General features: G+C 43.3%; 1 protein-coding gene across 2 annotated transcripts in view; it reads left to right on the top strand.

Annotated features, from left to right (window-relative positions):
- Positions 1–18564, top strand: part of TECR (trans-2,3-enoyl-CoA reductase) — a 168321-nt gene that overhangs the window by 87898 nt on the left and 61859 nt on the right. For both annotated transcript variants that reach the window (XM_069231698.1, XM_069231697.1), the window contains 4 exons: positions 2972–3023; positions 3117–3161; positions 4311–4414; positions 5037–5152. In XM_069231698.1, coding sequence (XP_069087799.1) covers positions 2972–3023; positions 3117–3161; positions 4311–4414; positions 5037–5152 — 317 coding nt within the window. The remainder of the gene's footprint in view (positions 1–2971; positions 3024–3116; positions 3162–4310; positions 4415–5036; positions 5153–18564) is intronic.

The following is an 18564-nucleotide window of genomic DNA, read 5'->3' as shown; positions in this document are numbered from 1 at the left end:
TCATACTCCTGTGCTTCCAGAAAGCTAACAAAACCTTACCTGGAAAGCTAAACCCCTATACAGCCAAAGCTAAAATGGCTACTGTTGCTTTACTGAGAAATATTCCATTCTCTGTGATCTGGTCACATCTTTTCAATACACTATTGCCTCGATTTGGACTCTAGAGCAGATGCCCAAGTAGAACACGCCTCTTTGACAAATCTATTTTCTTAGTAGTTTTTATGCTAACTCACTCCCTTCACAGTTTGAGGGATGAGCTAGCTATTCTACTCAGTGCTTACGATTATCAGTGGAGAATCCCTGAAGGAGAAGGAATGGCTTCTTGCCTGTATTGCTAGTTCTGCATCAGGGAATCTCCATTGACATCATAAGCAACTCCTCCTCCTCCTCAATGAAAGAGATAAAGTTTGGTTTATACTTTTCTGTTACCTTCTGTATCATAAAGAAGTGAGCCAACTGCCACCTATAGGACATGATGGGATACCGGAGGTACAGGTGTCCCACTGGAGGTACGGGTGTCCTTAAATGCCCAGTGTTCTATTTTCTTTCTTACATTGCTGCAGCCTATACAGTTGCATTGCCCTTCCTTGCCCTATCATTTTTAATAAAGGAAAACTAAACAGCTTTGGGAAGGATGTTTTAAATTGTCACTTTTCTTTAGTGATCCTATGAGTTACCATATTTTCTTCTATTTTTTTAACTAAATCAATGGAATACGTATTATAGCCTATTTTGTTGTAGGCTGCTAAATGATAGTTTTATCACATTACCTTACTTTGAAAGGGCTGCGAAGTTCGAGATACTACACACCATGTGACTTTGGAAAAAGTGCTTTGGGATCCACACATGTGGGCAAGCTTATTCAGTGCTTATGGTTATCAATGGAGATTCCCCTGAAGAACTAGGATTACAGGTAAGAGAACATCTGTGTTGTAAGAGAACGACTCGTTGGATCGAGACTTCTTTTTCGTCTGCCACATAATGTATGTTCAAAGGGATTCTGGACTATGCACTTTGAATAAGATTCATTGGCCAATATAGAGATTCCACTTCCTGTATTTCAGTGTACATGAAAACAGTCCTGTGGAGTAGGTATTTTATATATAATGCAATAATCATTTGTTCCCTTCCTCCATTCCTCTGAACTTGGTCTATCTACCCTCTCAACTGAACTAACAGAGTCTGAAGGCAGCTCAGTTTCATGTTGTTCCACTGAATGTGTTTAGATCAGTGCTTCCCAAGTTTTTCAGAGCCACACCCAATGTTTAGGACATCAAACATTTGCGATCGACCCAGCTTTAATGGATTGAAGGTGGGAGATATATATCAATTTAATGTAACTAAAGAATCGTGTGGTAGCATACCCTTATTTACAGACAGTGCATTTTCCATTGAAATGGCCACAGAATTTACTCAGATACAATTTTATTGATAAACTATGTGGCACAGAATGATAATGTATGTAAATTGGGCTTCAGTGAATCTTTATCATTTGTGTATCAATAAAACGTCTTGATTTGTTTTGATCCTATTAAAACCTTTGTTTCCATCACACATCAGATTTAAAAAAAAAAAAAAAAACACAGTACTTCATTTTTGCTTTCCTAACTGCTGAATTTGTTCAGTTCATTTATAGGTATGCATATTTTGTGTTTTAAAACAAAAAAATGATATTGTCCAGCCTATCCTTTGATACTCCCTGTACCTTGGCAAGATTGTCACATAATTCACTTTACTTTTCTTTGCCTGACTCCAAAGTGAGTTTGCAAATGCTAATCTCCATGTTAAACAAATAAGCAGCAATTTGTCAGAAGACATAGCCTGACACTGAACCTGTGTCTTTGAAGCACAGTAAATATGATAAGATAAATACAGCATTTAAAGGATTCTTTATTGCTTGGACTTTAGCGACTCGCCAGCGGGTGAAGATCCACAATTTGGGTACCACTAGTTTAAACAAATTAGAATTTTCTTACACTGCCAACTTTTGAAGGTTGGTTGTAATGCATCGATAAGGCATGGAGCCAAGTCACTGCAGCAACTATTTACCTGTTCTAAAGGGGCAGCATGTCACATTGAACTTCCGTGCAAGGCCACAGACACGCAGGAGTTGTACTTTAGCCATTTGGTGATGAAGTTGTCCCTTTGATATACTGAATTCAAAAATATTAATAGCTCCATTGAAGCACAAAAGGACTCACACAGAAGCTGTTGATCTGTGAGTGTACCCCAGATTGTAATGGTCATGCCTTGTTTGGATTTGAGTAATGGGAATAGTCACACTAGAGCCATGAGCCACCAGCAAGGATGGACTGAATCTGCATGTAATTGGCACAGCTGCTGGTTTGTGGCTAATTAACAGTCTTGAGGGCCCTTTATCAGAGACACCCTCAATCAGTAACATACACATTTGTGTCACAGGTCATGGGCTCTTGCGTCACCTACATTGAGTTTTCTCTGGAGTCTGTAGGAAGGAGGCACTTAGAGTATTATGTCTGATTCTTACTTGATCTCGCTGGAGGAAGAGGGTGTCCTTGTCTTATGACTTCTTCTTTCTGGTTCTCCTGGGAGTCTGTGTTAAGGAGATTCTTGCTTTATCAGGGCTGCTGTTTCCCTGGGCTAGCTTGAGTGTGAGGACACGGGGTCCTTCCTTTATCATGAGTCCTTTTACCAGAGTTTCCTGCTGGAGTCTGAAAAGGATGTCCTTGCAGTATTGGTACTGCTTCTTCCTAGATCTAATGGAAGTCGGTTGAAATTGGGTCTTGGTTGTGTATGGCTAATTGTTTCTGGTCTTTGAAGGGAGCCTGGGGGGATTTCGTCCTCGCTGTATCACTCTAGCCTCCTCCTAGGTATCCTGCTGGAGACTGTGGTAGAGTCTGTTGTAAAATGTCTGTTTTTTGTGGCTCTTGCTAGAGGTTGTGTGAGCGTGAGCCATGGGTTTTCTCATGTGTCCTCCTTTCTTGTCTTCCAGGTTGAGCCAAATGCCACCATTGCTGAGATTAAAAATATGTTCACTAAATCCTGTAGGTATAAGAAAAACATATGTTCCTTTTTGGAATGGTTACTTGTGCTGGCCTCCTGCATTGGGCATGTCACAATTGTCTTCTCTCTTTTAGATCCCCAGTGGTACGCTGCGCGGCAGTCTCTGCGGCTCGACCCCAGTAAGTACTCAACCTGACATTTTATGCTCCTGTGTGTGAACAGAGTAAATTGCTGGAGGCACTTATAAGAATGAGCAAATATGGAATTTTCTTTTAAACACATTAGTGATAATGTAGTAGGCTTGCTATTTGTATATCATTTTATGCCACCCTGTTTTCAGTTCACTAAAGAGATGTGTTGGGTTAGATAAGTGAAATGGAACAGAGTCACCAGTAGAGCCAAAGTGGAGGAAGTAAGATAGAAGGTGTGGGATGTGGCTTGTGAGAGGAGTGATCTTTTCCAAATGCTAGGTTCTCACCAGGAACAGCAATATTTGGTCTCAGTAGCCAGCATTAGGCATCATATTGGTATGCCTGGAAAGAGAATTACAGGTATTTGAGAGTGCAGTGTGAGGACTGGAGTAGGAGAGAGCCAGAGGGAACGGGAGAGTGGTTAAGGAAAGACAGTGAGACCTCGAAATTCTGTTACTTTTTGATAGACGATAGATACCCCTAAGTCACTTTGAGAACAGTGCTGTATAGTGCACCAGTTAGCCACAGCAGGGGCAACCCTACTGACTCAGAACATTGGGCATTCAAACCATATAGAAGCCAAGGCGGTTCTAGGAAATAATTTACCTATATATATTTCACATTTTACTATGAAAATAAAACCGTACCCAACAGAAAATTCAAAGCGATTGAGATTCTTATTAGATAATGATTTTACACAAACATAATATCACAATACAATATACAATTTGTGTTTAACATATTACACTGAGCAAACCCATAAAGACAATAAACGTGCCGCTTTTACGCCAATAGTAACTTTGATTGCGGAGTTCTGGGGAGAGCCAAATCGTGTTACACAGTAATTATTGTCTTACGATATTTCATTTCCCATCTTAGATTACTTTGAATTTTTTTTTTTTTAAAGAACAAGGTCATTGAAAGATTTTAATGATATTGGTCTTCGGACTTAGTACCTGTGGTGATGTATGCTAGGGCTGTATTGTTGGTTTCGGCAAGGATCGCTGGCACTTTGCTGGATTGTGTTTTGCGTGTGGTACTGCAGTACCACTGTGGATGTGATGCTGGGTGAGACACCAGGGCTAGAATGTTGGCTTTGGTGATGTCCACTTCTGATTATCTGGATTGTCTTTCCAGAGGGAAGATCACTTAAGGATGAGGACATTCTGCAGAACCTGCCTGTGGGGACCACCGCCACTCTATACTTCAGAGACCTAGGGGCACAGATTAGCTGGGTGAAGGTAAGGTCTTGGACTACTCACGTAACACCTTATCTCCACTACTGTTTTGTTACATGTTCTTCCATCTTTCAAGACATTGCCCCATCACACCTTCAAGAAGTACTTCCTCTTCTCTCTCTAGCTTATCGTTACAGCTTTGATTCGGATTCTCTTCCTTGCCTTTCTCCGACAGAAAGAATAATGATATTTCCTCCGCTTTAATCGTATTCTCTCAGGGCGCATGCTTTTGATACAGTACGTTGCTAATGACGGCCCTTTTCCTCTCTTCAGAAGACTTTCTCAGTGAGTCATAGATCATACTCGGTGCCATTTTTATGTGTGCAGATTCTGTTGTCAAATAACTCTATCCCTTGCTCGCCCTTTTTACAGAACCCTCTACTAATTCTCGCTCGTGATGCCCTTTTTAAACCAGGAACACTTTGTTTGCTCACTTTCACATCGTTTTCTGCATATTTTCTGATACCATGCTCACTATCTGACTCCCTGCACGTTTCCACATGTCCTAATCCCCCTGCGTTCTCTCGTACCTGCTCTTGTGTTTTGTTTCTTCTCCCTGTCCCTTACTTGTTCACTCTGTTGGTTTCCTGACACCTTACTCTATGTGCACTTGCTCTCTCTCTAGGTTTTTCTGACTGAGTATGCTGGTCCCTTACTCATCTATTTACTTTTCTACTTCCGAGTCCCATTTATCTATGGCCCAAAGTACGACTTCATATCAAGCCAACATTCTGTGGTCCAGTAAGTATTTCGACAGGGGGTAGGCAGACGATCTGGTGGGATATACTGATGGAAGCATGGGGGGGCAAGCAATCGCTGCATGTGAGCTTGTTCTTTTGAAGAGTCTGCCTGAGCACTGATACAACACCTGCCCTAATCTAGTTGAATCCATTCTTGTGAACCAGCACCTAGTACCACAACTCCTCAATTATTTTCAGCCGTGGCCTCATGATTCTTTAGCAGAGCAGATTCGTCATAATCCTTCTCCCTAGGCATAAAAAGGCACTGTAGAACAGCCTTCTATTCCAGGTTATATTCTAAGATTTTGTCTCCCAAACGGAGTACTACAATGGTTGTTAATGTTCAAGTCTTTGGCCGGCATATTTTGACACATTTCTGAGCCCCTGCTTTCCAGGTAATTCTGCTTGGGTAAAACGGATCCTGAACTTTAACAACCTATGCCCTTGTCTAAGCATGGACCATAGAACTCCTCACTTAAACAGAGGTGCCATAACTAGTATCATTCATGTATTAGAAGTCCTTATGTGCTTCAGAGGTCTGCTTTGAAATGCCTTACATACATGTGAATAGTGGTTTGCGTCAGATTCCGGTACCAACTTATCCACTGTAGTCTTATGGGATCTGTAGACATCTAACTACCATATTGAACAATGAGAAGCAAAGGCACTTATTGGTGTTGTGTGTGGTATTCCTTATGGAAATGTTTAGAAGATGTGTGTAAATTCAGTCATAATTGTTTGAGCTGTATTATGTGCATATGTATAATGACTTTCTCAATTTCTTCCTTTTTTTCTGTAAATACTTGTCCTGGCAAAGGTCAGTTCTGTGGTACCCCTTGCGAAAAACATCTGCTGCCAGTATTCAATTTTAAGCATGAAATTGTATAGGTATCCAAGGCAAGGGTACCAAGTGTGTGGAATTGTCACCACCTTACAAGTAGTCCCAGCCACCTATGACAGAACTGCAGGTAGTAAGGCCAGAGCTGACATCACAAGTCGTATATGCAGCCTTCACCTGTGCACCTCTGGTCCATTTCTTACTTGTTTGCACTTAACTGACCAGATTCAAAGGATTGCCCTGTTCTGTTTGACAGCAAAACTCTACTCTGTGGAGTAGGTGACTGCCTTTTTGTTTTAGGCTTTATGTGCAGCTGGCGAGTAGTCCAGCATTATTTCTGTCTCGCCCTGTCTGTGCCTTACTTTGCAGCCAGTTGTCCTCAGAGGTGCAGATTCAGGCTTTGTGGGCTCTGTGACCAAAAAGACTGTGTGATTGTCAAATACAGACGTAACCCTCTACAGAAGTAGGTACCCCTTTAATGTGCAATGTCTGTTCAGATGGGCCAGTATCCCTTACTGACTGGATCCAACACATGATGAAAATCTTAAGCCTCCTGTTTGCTTTTTCACACATACAGGATAGGTATATTGTATTGGACTCTATACCAGATATACACAGACCTCTGCTTAACTCCCAGGGAGAGCCAGTTTCCCGTATACACGTTCCTGAAGCCCTTCTTAGTAGTACATACCATTACGAGTGATCAGCAGTGCAGTCACCAGAAATGAGTACCTTTCCTTGGTTGTAGCCACTCCACAACTCCCCTAGCATGGTTTCAACCGTGTGGCCTCACCAGACTGGGATCTCTTCCACTAATGGTCTGCCAGACCCAGTGATCCGGGCTTCTGCCTCTGCACGAGCACCAATGACTCCTCTTAAAAGATGCCTGCCACCCACCTCTCCTTACAAGAGGAAAGCAAGTAAGGATTAGAATCAGGAAGTGATTGAGCTTGCATCAAAGCACACAGAGTATTTCTGACATATGCTGCAGAATAGACCGTGCATGCTTCCCAAGCGCAGGCAGTGGAGTTGATTGCCATTTCCTATTTTCTCCTGGAGTACTATATATTTTTGATCCCACCTCCACACTACCTGCAGTTCATTATTTTTTTCAGTGCTGTTGCCTTCTGTAGTAAGTGTAGCTGCAGGAACCTTTCTATTTTCTTCAGATAGTGACATTGCCATTCTGCTGTGTGCCTAACCGTATTGTAGTCATTCCAGCTGCCCAGAAAATGGGAGAATACGAAGGCCACGTTCAGTGTACATCCATCTGTCCCAGCATTAGAATAGAAGTGATCCAAATACTCTCCAGTCATGTCTTTGAGATTATTTACTTAGTACGCCGTTCACTCAGGACGCCGCTTTCCACATTCTGCTGAGAGCAGTCATAAAATGGTGTAATGATCCTCAGAGCCCCTCTTTTAGCCTAGCCACAGAAATAGTAAAGTTTTGACTAATGTGAATTTCACTATCACGCAGTAACCCCTTAAGAACTGAGGCTTTTTCACCCTAGTACTGAGCCACTTATTTGATTTTTGGGCAGCTCAAACCTAGGTCGTCATCAACTTTTTTTTTTTTTTCCCACACAAAATGTATCCAAGCTAAATTTGAGTTTCTTTACCTAAATGTTGTGGATTCTAAAGGTACCTTTGTGTTTTTTATTACACTGGAGGCAACCAAGATAAAAGCCAAAATGTAGTAAAACGTGTTTTGAGGAAGAATGTAAAAAAGTGCTGCACAAGAAAATCTTTTTTTTTTTTTTCTTTAAAAAATTATATAAACTCAAGTTTTGCTTGCCAAAAATGCTGTTGTCTCAGCTTTCAGGAACGGGCAAAGTTGTACAAAAATGTATCTCTTTCCAGTTTAAGTGGTAAGTCAATATTTCCGGTTTTGTGGTTTCTAAGTACTTTCAGTTTGTGGGATAAAGGAGTGTGAAACCAGTGAGTGAACCCAGAATGCTGTATATTTCTGAAAAACAGACCATCCCAAATTCAGCCAGGAGTCGTCAGTTATCATCGCTCGTGGTTTTCCCAAAGAATCTAATTGTTGAAATCAAACACTAACGAATGTAAGTTGGAACAAGCATGCGAGATCTGTTGACTTTGTCAATGTGTGAGTTTCTTTTAAGCCATGTTCTACAGCAGTACAGCTGCAGTGCAAAATGACAAAGTCTCTAATTTTTTTTTTTTTAAAGTTAGAAATCAGTCAATACTGTCATAGATTTATTTCTGTGTGTGTGTAATATCTCTCTCTCTCTCTCTCTCTCTCTCTCTCTATATATATATATATATATATATATATATATATATATAATGTTCGATGGCATGTGTAGCTGCAGATACACATGCTGTGCACATCCCGCCATCTAGTGTTGAGCTCGGAGTGTTACAAGTTGTTTTTCTTCGAAGAAGTCTTTTTCGAGTCACGAGATCGAGGGACTCCTCCCCTTTCGGCTCCATTGCGCATGGGCGTCGACTCCATCTTAGATTGTTTTCTTTCTGCCATCGGGTTCGGACGTGTTCCTTTTCGCTCTGCGTTTTGGTTCGGAAAGTTAGGTAAAATCTCAGAAAATTCGACGGTATTGTTTGCGTTCGGTATCGGGTTAGTTACAACAGATCGACACCGAATCTTGAAGAGCTCCGGTGGCCTTTCGGGGTTTTTCGATTCCCCGGCGGGGCCTGGTCGGGCCCGACCACGTGCATGTTCAAGGCTAATGGAACTGACCCCATTCCGCTTCTGCCCCGAATGTCACAACAAGTATCCTTATACAGATCAGCATCTGGTCTGTAATTTGTGTCTGTCTCCAGACCACAAAGCGTATACCTGTGAGACCTGTCGAGCGTTTCGGTCCAGAAAGACGTTAAGAGACCGAAGAGCAAGGAGACTTCAAATGGCGTCGGCGCCGACAGGACAAAGACACTTGGAAGAGGAAGAAGAAACCTTTTCCATCGAGGATTCGGACTCGGACGAGGTCGACCCCAAACAGACGCCAAAAACCGTGAGTAAGACGTCGGTACACAAAACTCACGGGAAAAGCACTAAAGCCCAGGGGACGCCACCGCCACCGCCAGCAGGCCATGGCTTAACCCGAAAAGTAGGTGACCGACCATCGGCACCGAAAAAGGGCATGCATGTGTCGAAGTCATCCGACTCCGGTCGAGATACCGGCACAGAGCAGACTCGAGCCCGAGACACCGGGTCAGAGCAATCTCAGCACCGAGAGGGCGACACCGAAACAAGTCGGCACCGAGAGATCTGTACGCCGAAGATAAAAAAAAGTGTTGTCGGAACCGAAAAAGACAGCCGAAAAGGTTTCCATACCGGAACATCTGGCATCGGAACCAAAATCAAGTTCCTACACAGAAGAACAAGGCCTGTCCTCACAAATGCAAGGACACAGATTCGGGCAGGAACTAGAGTCAATAGAGCCAGATTACACTCAAAGAAGGCTCCACATACAAAAAGACACAGGAAAGATCAGTACTCTTCCCCCAATTCGAATGAAAAGAAAACTTGCCTTCCAAGAGAAAGACAAGCAGCCACAGGCAAAGGTGGCAAAACAAGTAACCCCGCCACCATCTCCACAAAGCTCACCACAACCATCCCCGGTAGTCACTCCACCAATGATGCAGTCCCCAACTCATACCGGAATGAGTCAGGATGATCCCGATGCATGGGGTCTTTATGATGCGCCAGTATCAGATAACAGTCCCGACTGTTATCCAGCGAGACCGTCACCACCTGAGGACAGTACAGCATACACACAGGTGGTGTCAAGGGCAGCGGTGTTTCATAATGTCACCCTGCATGCAGAACCCATCGAGGATGACTTTTTATTTAACACATTATCGACCACACAGCCAGTACCAAAGTCTCCCTATGCTACCGGGAACGCTAAAACACTCCAAACAGGTGTTTCAGGAGCCTGTGAAGGGCCGGGCCATTACTCCAAGGGTGGAGAAGAAGTACAAACCACCACCAACATACCCTGTGTACATCACGCAGCAATTAACACCAGACTCCGTGGTAGTAGGGGCAGCTCGCAAGAGAGCGAACTCACACACCTCAGGAGACGCACCACCTCCAGACAAAGAGAGTTGCCAGTTCGACGCTGCGGGGAAAAGGGTTGAGGCACAAGCAGCCAGCCAATGGCGCATTGCCAACTCCCAGGCCTTGCTGGCTAGATATGATAGGGCTCATTGGGACGAAATGCAGCATTTCATAGAACACCTGCCCAAAGAGTTCCAAAAGAGAGCACAACAAGTGGTGGAGGAAGGACAGAGTATTTCGAACAATCAGATACGGTCAGCAATGGACGCAGCGGACACAGCTGCTAGGACTGTAAATACAGCAGTGACCATAAGGAGACACGCCTGGCTGCGTACATCAGGATTCAAGCCGGAAATACAACAAGCCGTGATGAATATGCCATTTAACGGACAGCAGTTGTTTGGGACGGAGGTGGACGCTGCTATCGAAAAACTCAAAAAAGACCCAGATATGGCTAAAGCCATGGGCACACTCTACTCCCCACAGAGCAGAGGCACTTTCCGAAAAACACAGTTTCGAGGGGGCTTTCGGGGACAGAGCACAGAACCCTCAACCTCACAAACAAGGCCAACTTATCAGAGTCAATATCAGCGGGGAACTTTTCGGGGACAATATAGAGGGGGACAATTCCCAAAGAGTAGAGGCAAGTTCCAGAGTCCCAAAACTCCACAAAATAAACAGTGACTTCAACGTCACAAATCCCCAACACATAACACCAGTGGGGGGGAGACTAACCAAGTTCTACAAACACTGGACAGAAATAACAACAGACATGTGGGTCCTAGCCATTATCCAGCATGGTTATTGCATAGAATTTCTACAATTCCCTCCAAATGTCCCACCGAAAACACACAACATGTCCAAACAACATATGGAACTCTTACAACTGGAGGTCCAAGCGTTGGTACAAAAAGATGCAATAGAAATAGTACCAATTCATCAAAGAGGAACAGGAGTTTACTCCCTGTACTTTCTCATACCCAAAAAAGACAAAACTCTAAGACCTACATTAGATCTCAGAACACCAAACATCTACATCAAATCAGATCACTTTCACATGGTGACACTGCAAGACGTGATCCCACTGCTCAAACAACAAGACTACATGACAACACCGGACCTAAAGGATGCATATTTCCATATACCTATACATCCTTCCCACAGAAAGTAATTACGGTTCGTATTCCAAGGGGTACATTACCAATTCAAAGTGTTTCCATTCGGGATAACAACAGCGCCAAGAGATTTTACAAAATGCCTGGCAGTAGTGGCGGCACATATCAGAAGGCAGCAAATACACGTGTTCCCGTACCTAGACGATTGGTTAATCAAAACCAATATGCAACAACGGTGTTCACAAACTAGGTTTCTCACTCAACTACAACAAGTCACACCTACAACCGTGTCAAATACAACAATACTTAGGAGCAACAATCAACACTACAAAAGGGATTGCCTCTCCAAGTCCACAAAGGGTTCAGGCATTCCAAAAGGTAATACAAGCCATGCACCCAGAACAAAGGATACAGGTAAAATTAGTGATGAAACTACTAGGCATGATGTCCTCATGCATAGCCATTGTCCCAAACGCAAGATTGCACATGCAGCCCCTACAACAGTGCCTAGCATCACAATGGCCACAGGCACAGGGTCAACTTCAAGATCTAGTGTTGATAGACCGCCAAACATACACCTTGCTTCAATGGTGGAACAATATAAATTTAAACAAAGGACAGCCTTTTCAAGACCCAGTGCCTCAATACGTAATAACAACAGATGCCTCCATGATAGGGTGGGGAGCACACCTCAACCAACACAGCATCCAAGGACAATGGGACACTCAGCAGAGACAATTTCACATAAATCACTTGGAACTACTAGCAGTATTTCTAGCGCTGAAAGCATTTCAACCTATAATAACCCACAAACACATTCTTGTCAAAACAGACAACATGACAACGATGTATTATCTGAACAAACAGGGAGGAACACACTCGACACAGTTGTGTCTCCTGGCACAGAAAATATGGCATTGGTCGATTCACAACCACATTCACCTAATAGCGCAGTTCATACCTGCAATTCAAAACCAGTTAGCAGACAACCTCTCTCGGGATCACCAACAGATCCACGAATGGGAAATTCATCCCCAAATACTAAAAACTTACTTCCACAGGTGGGGAACACCTCAAATAGACCTATTTGCAACAAAAGAAAACACAAAATGCCAAAACTTTGCATCCAGGTACCCACAGGTTCACACTCAGGGCAATGCGTTATGGATGAGTTGGTCAGGGATATTTGCATACACTTTTCCCCCTCTCCCACTCCTTCCATATCTAGTAAACAAATTGAGTCAAAACAAACTCATACTAATAGCACCAACTTGGGCAAGACAACCTTGGTACACAACACTACTAGACCTCTCAGTAGTGCCCCATATCAATCTACCAAACAGACCAGATCTGTTAACTCAACACAAACAACAGATCAGACACCCAAATCCAGCATCGCTGAATCTAGCAATTTGGCTCCTGAAGTCTTAGAATTCGGGCACCTAGACTTTACACAGGAATGTATGGAGGTCATAAAACAAGCTAGGAAACCAACCACAAGACATTGCTATGCAAATAAGTGGAAAAGATTTGTTTATTACTGCCATAATAATCAAATTGAACCATTACACGCATCTGCTAAAGACATCGTCAGCTACCTACTGCACTTACAAAAGTCAAAGTTAGCTTTTTCATCCATTAAAATACATCTCACTGCAATTTCAGCTTATCTGCAAATTACGCACTCAACTTCATTATTCAGGGTCCCAGTCATAAAAGCATTTATGGAGGGTCTGAAAAGAATTATCCCACCAAGAACACCACCAGTTCCTTCGTGGAATCTCAACATTGTCATAACACGACTTATGGGTCCACCTTTTGAACCCATGCACTCATGTGACATACAGTACTTAACATGGAAAGTAGCTTTTCTGATAGCTATAACATCTTTCAGAAGAGTAAGTGAAATACAAGCATTTACTATACAAAAACCCTTTATTCAGATACATAAACATAAAGTAGTTCTGCGAACAAATCCTAAAGTCATATCACTGTTCCACTTAAATCAAACAGTGGAACTCCCAGTATTCTTTCCAGAACCAGATTCGGTAGCTGAGAGAGCATTACATACATTAGACATTAAGAGGGCACTAATGTACTACATAGATAGAACGAAACAAATTCGCAAAACAAAACAATTGTTTGTTGCATTCCAAAAACCTCATACAGGGAATCCAATATCCAAACAAGGCATTGCCAGATGTATAGTTAAATGTATTCAAACCTGTTATATAAAAGCAAAAAGAGAACTGCCTATTACACCAAAGGCACACTCAACTAGAAAGAAAGGTGCTACCATGGCCTTTCTCAGAAACATACCAATGACTGAAATATGTAAGGCAGCCACATGGTCTACGCCTCATACATTTACCAAACATTACTGCGTGGATGTGTTAACAACACAGCAAGCCACAGTAGGACAAGCAGTATTACAAACTTTATTTCAAACAACTTCAACTCCTACAGGCTGAACCACCGCTTTTGGGGAGATAACTGCTTACTAGTCTATGCACAGCATGTGTATCTGCAGCTACACATGCCATCGAACGGAAAATGTCACTTACCCAGTGTACATCTGTTCGTGGCATGAAACGCTGCAGATTCACATGCGCCCTCCCACCTCCCCGGGAGCCTGTCGCCGTTTTAAGATGAGAAAAAAACAGACTTGTACATTTGTAATTTGTAAATATATTACTTTTAAACACATTATGTACATACATATTTACTCCATTGCATGGGCACTATTACTATATACACAACTCCTACCTCACCCTCTGCGGGGAAAACAATCTAAGATGGAGTCGACGCCCATGCGCAATGGAGCCGAAAGGGGAGGAGTCCCTCGATCTCGTGACTCGAAAAAGACTTCTTCGAAGAAAAACAACTTGTAACACTCCGAGCCCAACAGTAGATGGCGGGATGTGCACAGCATGTGAATCTGCAGCGTCTCATGCCAAGAACAGATGTACGCTGGGTAAGTGACATTTTCCATATCCGCACTATTGTACAATATGGCTAAATAAAACCTTGATACAGCCATTAGCTCCCACATAGGTGATACCTATAGCTTGCAAATTATTATTCTGTTTTTATGGCAGTATGAGATGGGGCAACCAACTGGGGGTGATGGATGCAGGTAAGAGGACAAGAAAAAATGGTGAAAGGGGGGAATTGGGATGGGTCAAGTAACAGCAGGGGGAAGGCATGAACGGCGAAAGGAACAATGGGCAAGCAAGTGTACATGAAAGGTGGGAAGGACTGATGGAGAAAGGGGTGGACGTAGAGATTTGAGTAAAAGGTCTGATGATGGGATAGATGGTGAGAAGAATGGCTCACGGATTGCTGGATGGATTGAATGACAGCCGTAAGGAAGGTGGGAAAAGATAGAATTAAGTTTGGAGAGGGATGAATTGATAAAAGATGGGATGAAGAGGGAAGAAGAGATAACGAATTTAAGGAAACGAAGATGAGCAGGATTCGTGGATTGAAGAGAAAGAAGTGTAGAGAGATTGGAGAAGATGGACTAAGCAAAGAAGATCAGAGAGAAGGAAGGACAAAATTGAAGGGTGGAAAAATGACAAAGAATGTGAAAAGTAAAGTGAATAACAAGAAAGCAAATAAAAGAGGAGATACGAAAGTAGGAAAGTCATAATGTGGCCCCATTTTTCACAGTATTCTTTGGAAGGAGTCACCCTTCCAATTTTACTTAGGAAAGGTTGCTGCAGGAAGCAGTGTTTGATGAATTTGATTACCTCATAAGTGCCCAGACAGAATTCCCTGGAAAGCCATAAACACTTTGAAAACATTGCAATTGGTGAATTTATCCAGAGTACCCTAGAGTAAGCGGAAGAAAGCTGCACAGAAGGGAAGCCTTGTTGTAGCAGAACCCCTTGTGTGTCTGGACCCAGAAAGCATCCCCTTGGAGCAGAGGTGGCACTCAGTCTGTAGTGCAGCTTAAACCTACAGACCGGCCCACGATAGTGAAGTATTCAGAGAAACACAAAAGAGCCTTCGGAGGGAAGGGAACCACTAGAAGACCAATAGCAATCTAGAGGATACACAGCACCTCTGAGACTACAGAATGGAGGAAGTTCAAGGAGAGACTTCAGAATTCTCTGTGACCCAAAAGAGACTGCAGGGAGACCTGTGAAAGACTGAAGAAAGACTACAGGAAAACCAGTAAAAAACTCTAGGTCACAGGGAGCCCAGTCAGACTGGTGAGTGACTGCTGCATGCAGGGGGACCCCTGCGGGGCTAGAGGTTGCAAAGACTGATAAGAGACTGCATGGTACAGGGAACCCACCATAGACTTCAGAGAGTCTTCTGAGAGACTGCAGGGAAACTGACAAGGGGTGCAGGGAACACGTGACAGACTGCAGGATGACCAGTCAGAGGCCAGTGAGAGACTGGGGGACGCAGGGAACCCACAACTGGATGCATGGACATGCTTGAGAGGCTACTGGATGCATGGTAACCAAGAGAGACTGAAGGATTTGTGATGCCCCCAGAGAGTGCAAGGGGAATTTTTTGTTTTGGGAAACTGTTGAATGTAGGGTCCCTTAACCCACTTTGTCCCTGCTGAGCTGATTTTTCACAGCTGTATCTCTTTTTAGGTCGAAGCCTACCAGTCAGTGCAGCTCTCTGGTTTGCTAACAACATCTTGGGGACATTCAGAAAGCTTCCTTGGGAATGCATTCTGCCCCCGTTCTTAGCATTGTCTTTTTGGTTTGTAACTTACATTTTCTTGCTTTCCATTTACTGGCTTTACTTGTTTTAGGCTGCCCAGCTTGAGTACGTCCCTACCCTTTCCCAAACGTTATTTACAGTTTCCATCAGAGTGCTCCCTTTCTGTGAAAAGGCCTTTAAATCTTCATCTTATCTTGTCACATTTGCAGTGCATTCAGAGACCAGTTAATTGTCAGGCTCTGTCTTCGGAGGGAGCTTGGTGTTTACTCCAGTATTGGAACTTTCATATACTCACATGCTTGAATCATTCTCTCTCGTGGAGATGGGAGTCCCCAGTACCTTTTATAAAGTTACTTTGAGATAGGCTTAAACCTAAAGGCCCTAGACCTCTCAGTTTAACATTCAATCAGAGTCATTTTGAGAAAAAAGGACCAAACTTAAGAAACCACCAATCAGGCAACACCACCCTTTAGAACCCTCCTGGGAGAAGCTCCAGTGCCTCAGATTTTCTACTGCACTTAGTGATAGAGAGCCTCCACAGAGCTCTGCTCTGCTTTTCACTGTTTTTAGGATATCCAAAAGCATTTAACTCTTCTCACCTGACTTCTACTTCTACTTACAAAGGCTGTCACCATGTCTGACAAAGAAAGAAAGGGTTTGTTCAGATCTTGTAAAGGTTGCATTCTGAAGATCCACACCAGAGTTGCATCTAATGCCTTCGTCTGGACCATTCTGCAAAGGATTGTAATGTATGTCGTACTTTTTCCTCCAAAACCTTAAAGGGAAGGCAGGTTATTGATATGGCTGCAAAAACTTAAGTCAAGAGATCATCCAGTTTCTGACTCTGACGGTGAGGACTGTTCTAAACGATCTAAAAAAAGAGCAAGGTCACCTTAGTCCGGGTCCTCCTCAGAGCAGCCAAGTAAGGCCTACAAAAAGACCGCCTGAGGATCTTACAAAGGCCACAGCCCTTCTTCATCTCCTCATAAACTCTCCGTTATGGAAAAAAGAGAACAAATTAGCAGTTCAGAAAGGGCTAGAAAATCATCATCTGAGCCTCCTACACCCCCTGTTAAGGCGTCTCATACTTTTAAGAAGCCTTCCTCTGCTCCACCAGTACACAGACCATCTATTAAATCCCCACCGTCGACGACAACCTCGTCGCTGACAGTAACGTTGAGATCTTTTCCACTGTCGTCAACAGCTTCATTGTCTATTCCAGTGACCCTACCGCCACCAACGTGTTATCAACCGTCAATGAGGACATCGCTGTTGATGAAGACTTATACTACGACGTCATCCACAAAGGTAACCATGGCTGCTTCTTCGTTGCTGTCATCTCCAACAACTACCTCGTTGACGGTGGCCTCATCCACTAAGCCGTTGATGATAAAAATATAGTCTAAATAGTCTACGGCAAAAACACCAGCGACGTGTGCCCCTGTTACTCTGTCAACAAAGTCATTTACAACACCGTTGACGATTCCGTCGATGAGCGAAAAATTGCAAAAAAGGCAGGAAACTCAGAGAATTACCCCGTAGCATACTTCTCCAAGTAAGTAGCCCCATTGATACCAGCCCATCTGCTGGAGTTGGATGATGAATCTGATGATGAGGGACCATTTGGAACAGCTTGTAGTCCCTCGCAATTGAAAGTAAAATATCAAGATGATGATGACAAATACTGTGACGAATATGATCTTCAGTATTATTCAGCACAGGAACAGCCACTCAGGAGGGATTCTATATGCCAAGTACCTTAATAACAGACTTGCAGGCCATGTTGATGGACTATAGAAAGCGGTTTTCACCCACAGATGAAGCACCTCCATTACATTACATTACAGTCAGTAACATCAATAACATCGCCAATTCCTCAGGTAGCTACCCTGCTTCAGAGTCTGACGACTCTACCATTGGCTAACGTTCTCACACCTAATATCACCCTTTTACAGGACACAGATATCTCTGATGAAGAACAAGAGCAAGGTGAGCTCCTCGACAACCAATTAGAATGGGATGAATATATAATTCCAGCTCCATCATCTCCTTCACCTTCAAAGGTAGACTCCTCTCCAGAGGACATTGGAGGATTCCATAATCTTATGGAAAGAGTTGCCAAACGATTTGCACTTCTCATGCCGTCCAAGCACATGGATTGCTTTTTCTATGATTTTAAGGAGCCATTCCAAAAGTCAGTATGCCCCATGCCAATGGGCAGTTACATATGGGAAGAGGGTTTAGAGGCCATGTAAAACCCAGCAACGGTCACAGGAGTGCTTCCGAGTCTGAATAAAAAATATAAAGCACCTGAAGATGCCCCAGCATACTTATCTGGTCACCTTCATCCAGACTCCGTGAAAGCACAAACATCCCAGAGGAGGTTCAAAAATCCCTCCACACAAATATCTGCATCGCCGGATAAGGAAGGAAGACTGTTGGACAATGTTGGGAAAAGATTCTCTTCAATGTCCAGTCTAACAGTAAGAGCTGCCTACTCTCTAGCAGTTCTAGCGAGATACGACGGGCAGTTATGGGCTGACATTGCCCCTTATATCGAACAGCTGCCAGAGGATGCTAAACTAGATGCTAAGAAAATATTACAAGAAGGGGAGTAAGCCCATCGACAGAAATTGTTGACTGTGAAATGGACATAGCCACCACTGCATTCCGTCAATTGGCAGGGGCTGTGGTCCTTAGGAGACCAGGTTGGCTGAAGGCCAC

This window comes from Pleurodeles waltl, chromosome 4_2 (genome assembly GCF_031143425.1).
Source record: "Pleurodeles waltl isolate 20211129_DDA chromosome 4_2, aPleWal1.hap1.20221129, whole genome shotgun sequence".
In the NCBI taxonomy this organism is placed as follows: Eukaryota; Metazoa; Chordata; class Amphibia; order Caudata; family Salamandridae; genus Pleurodeles; species Pleurodeles waltl.
This window is presented reverse-complemented; position numbering and strand designations above follow the sequence as displayed.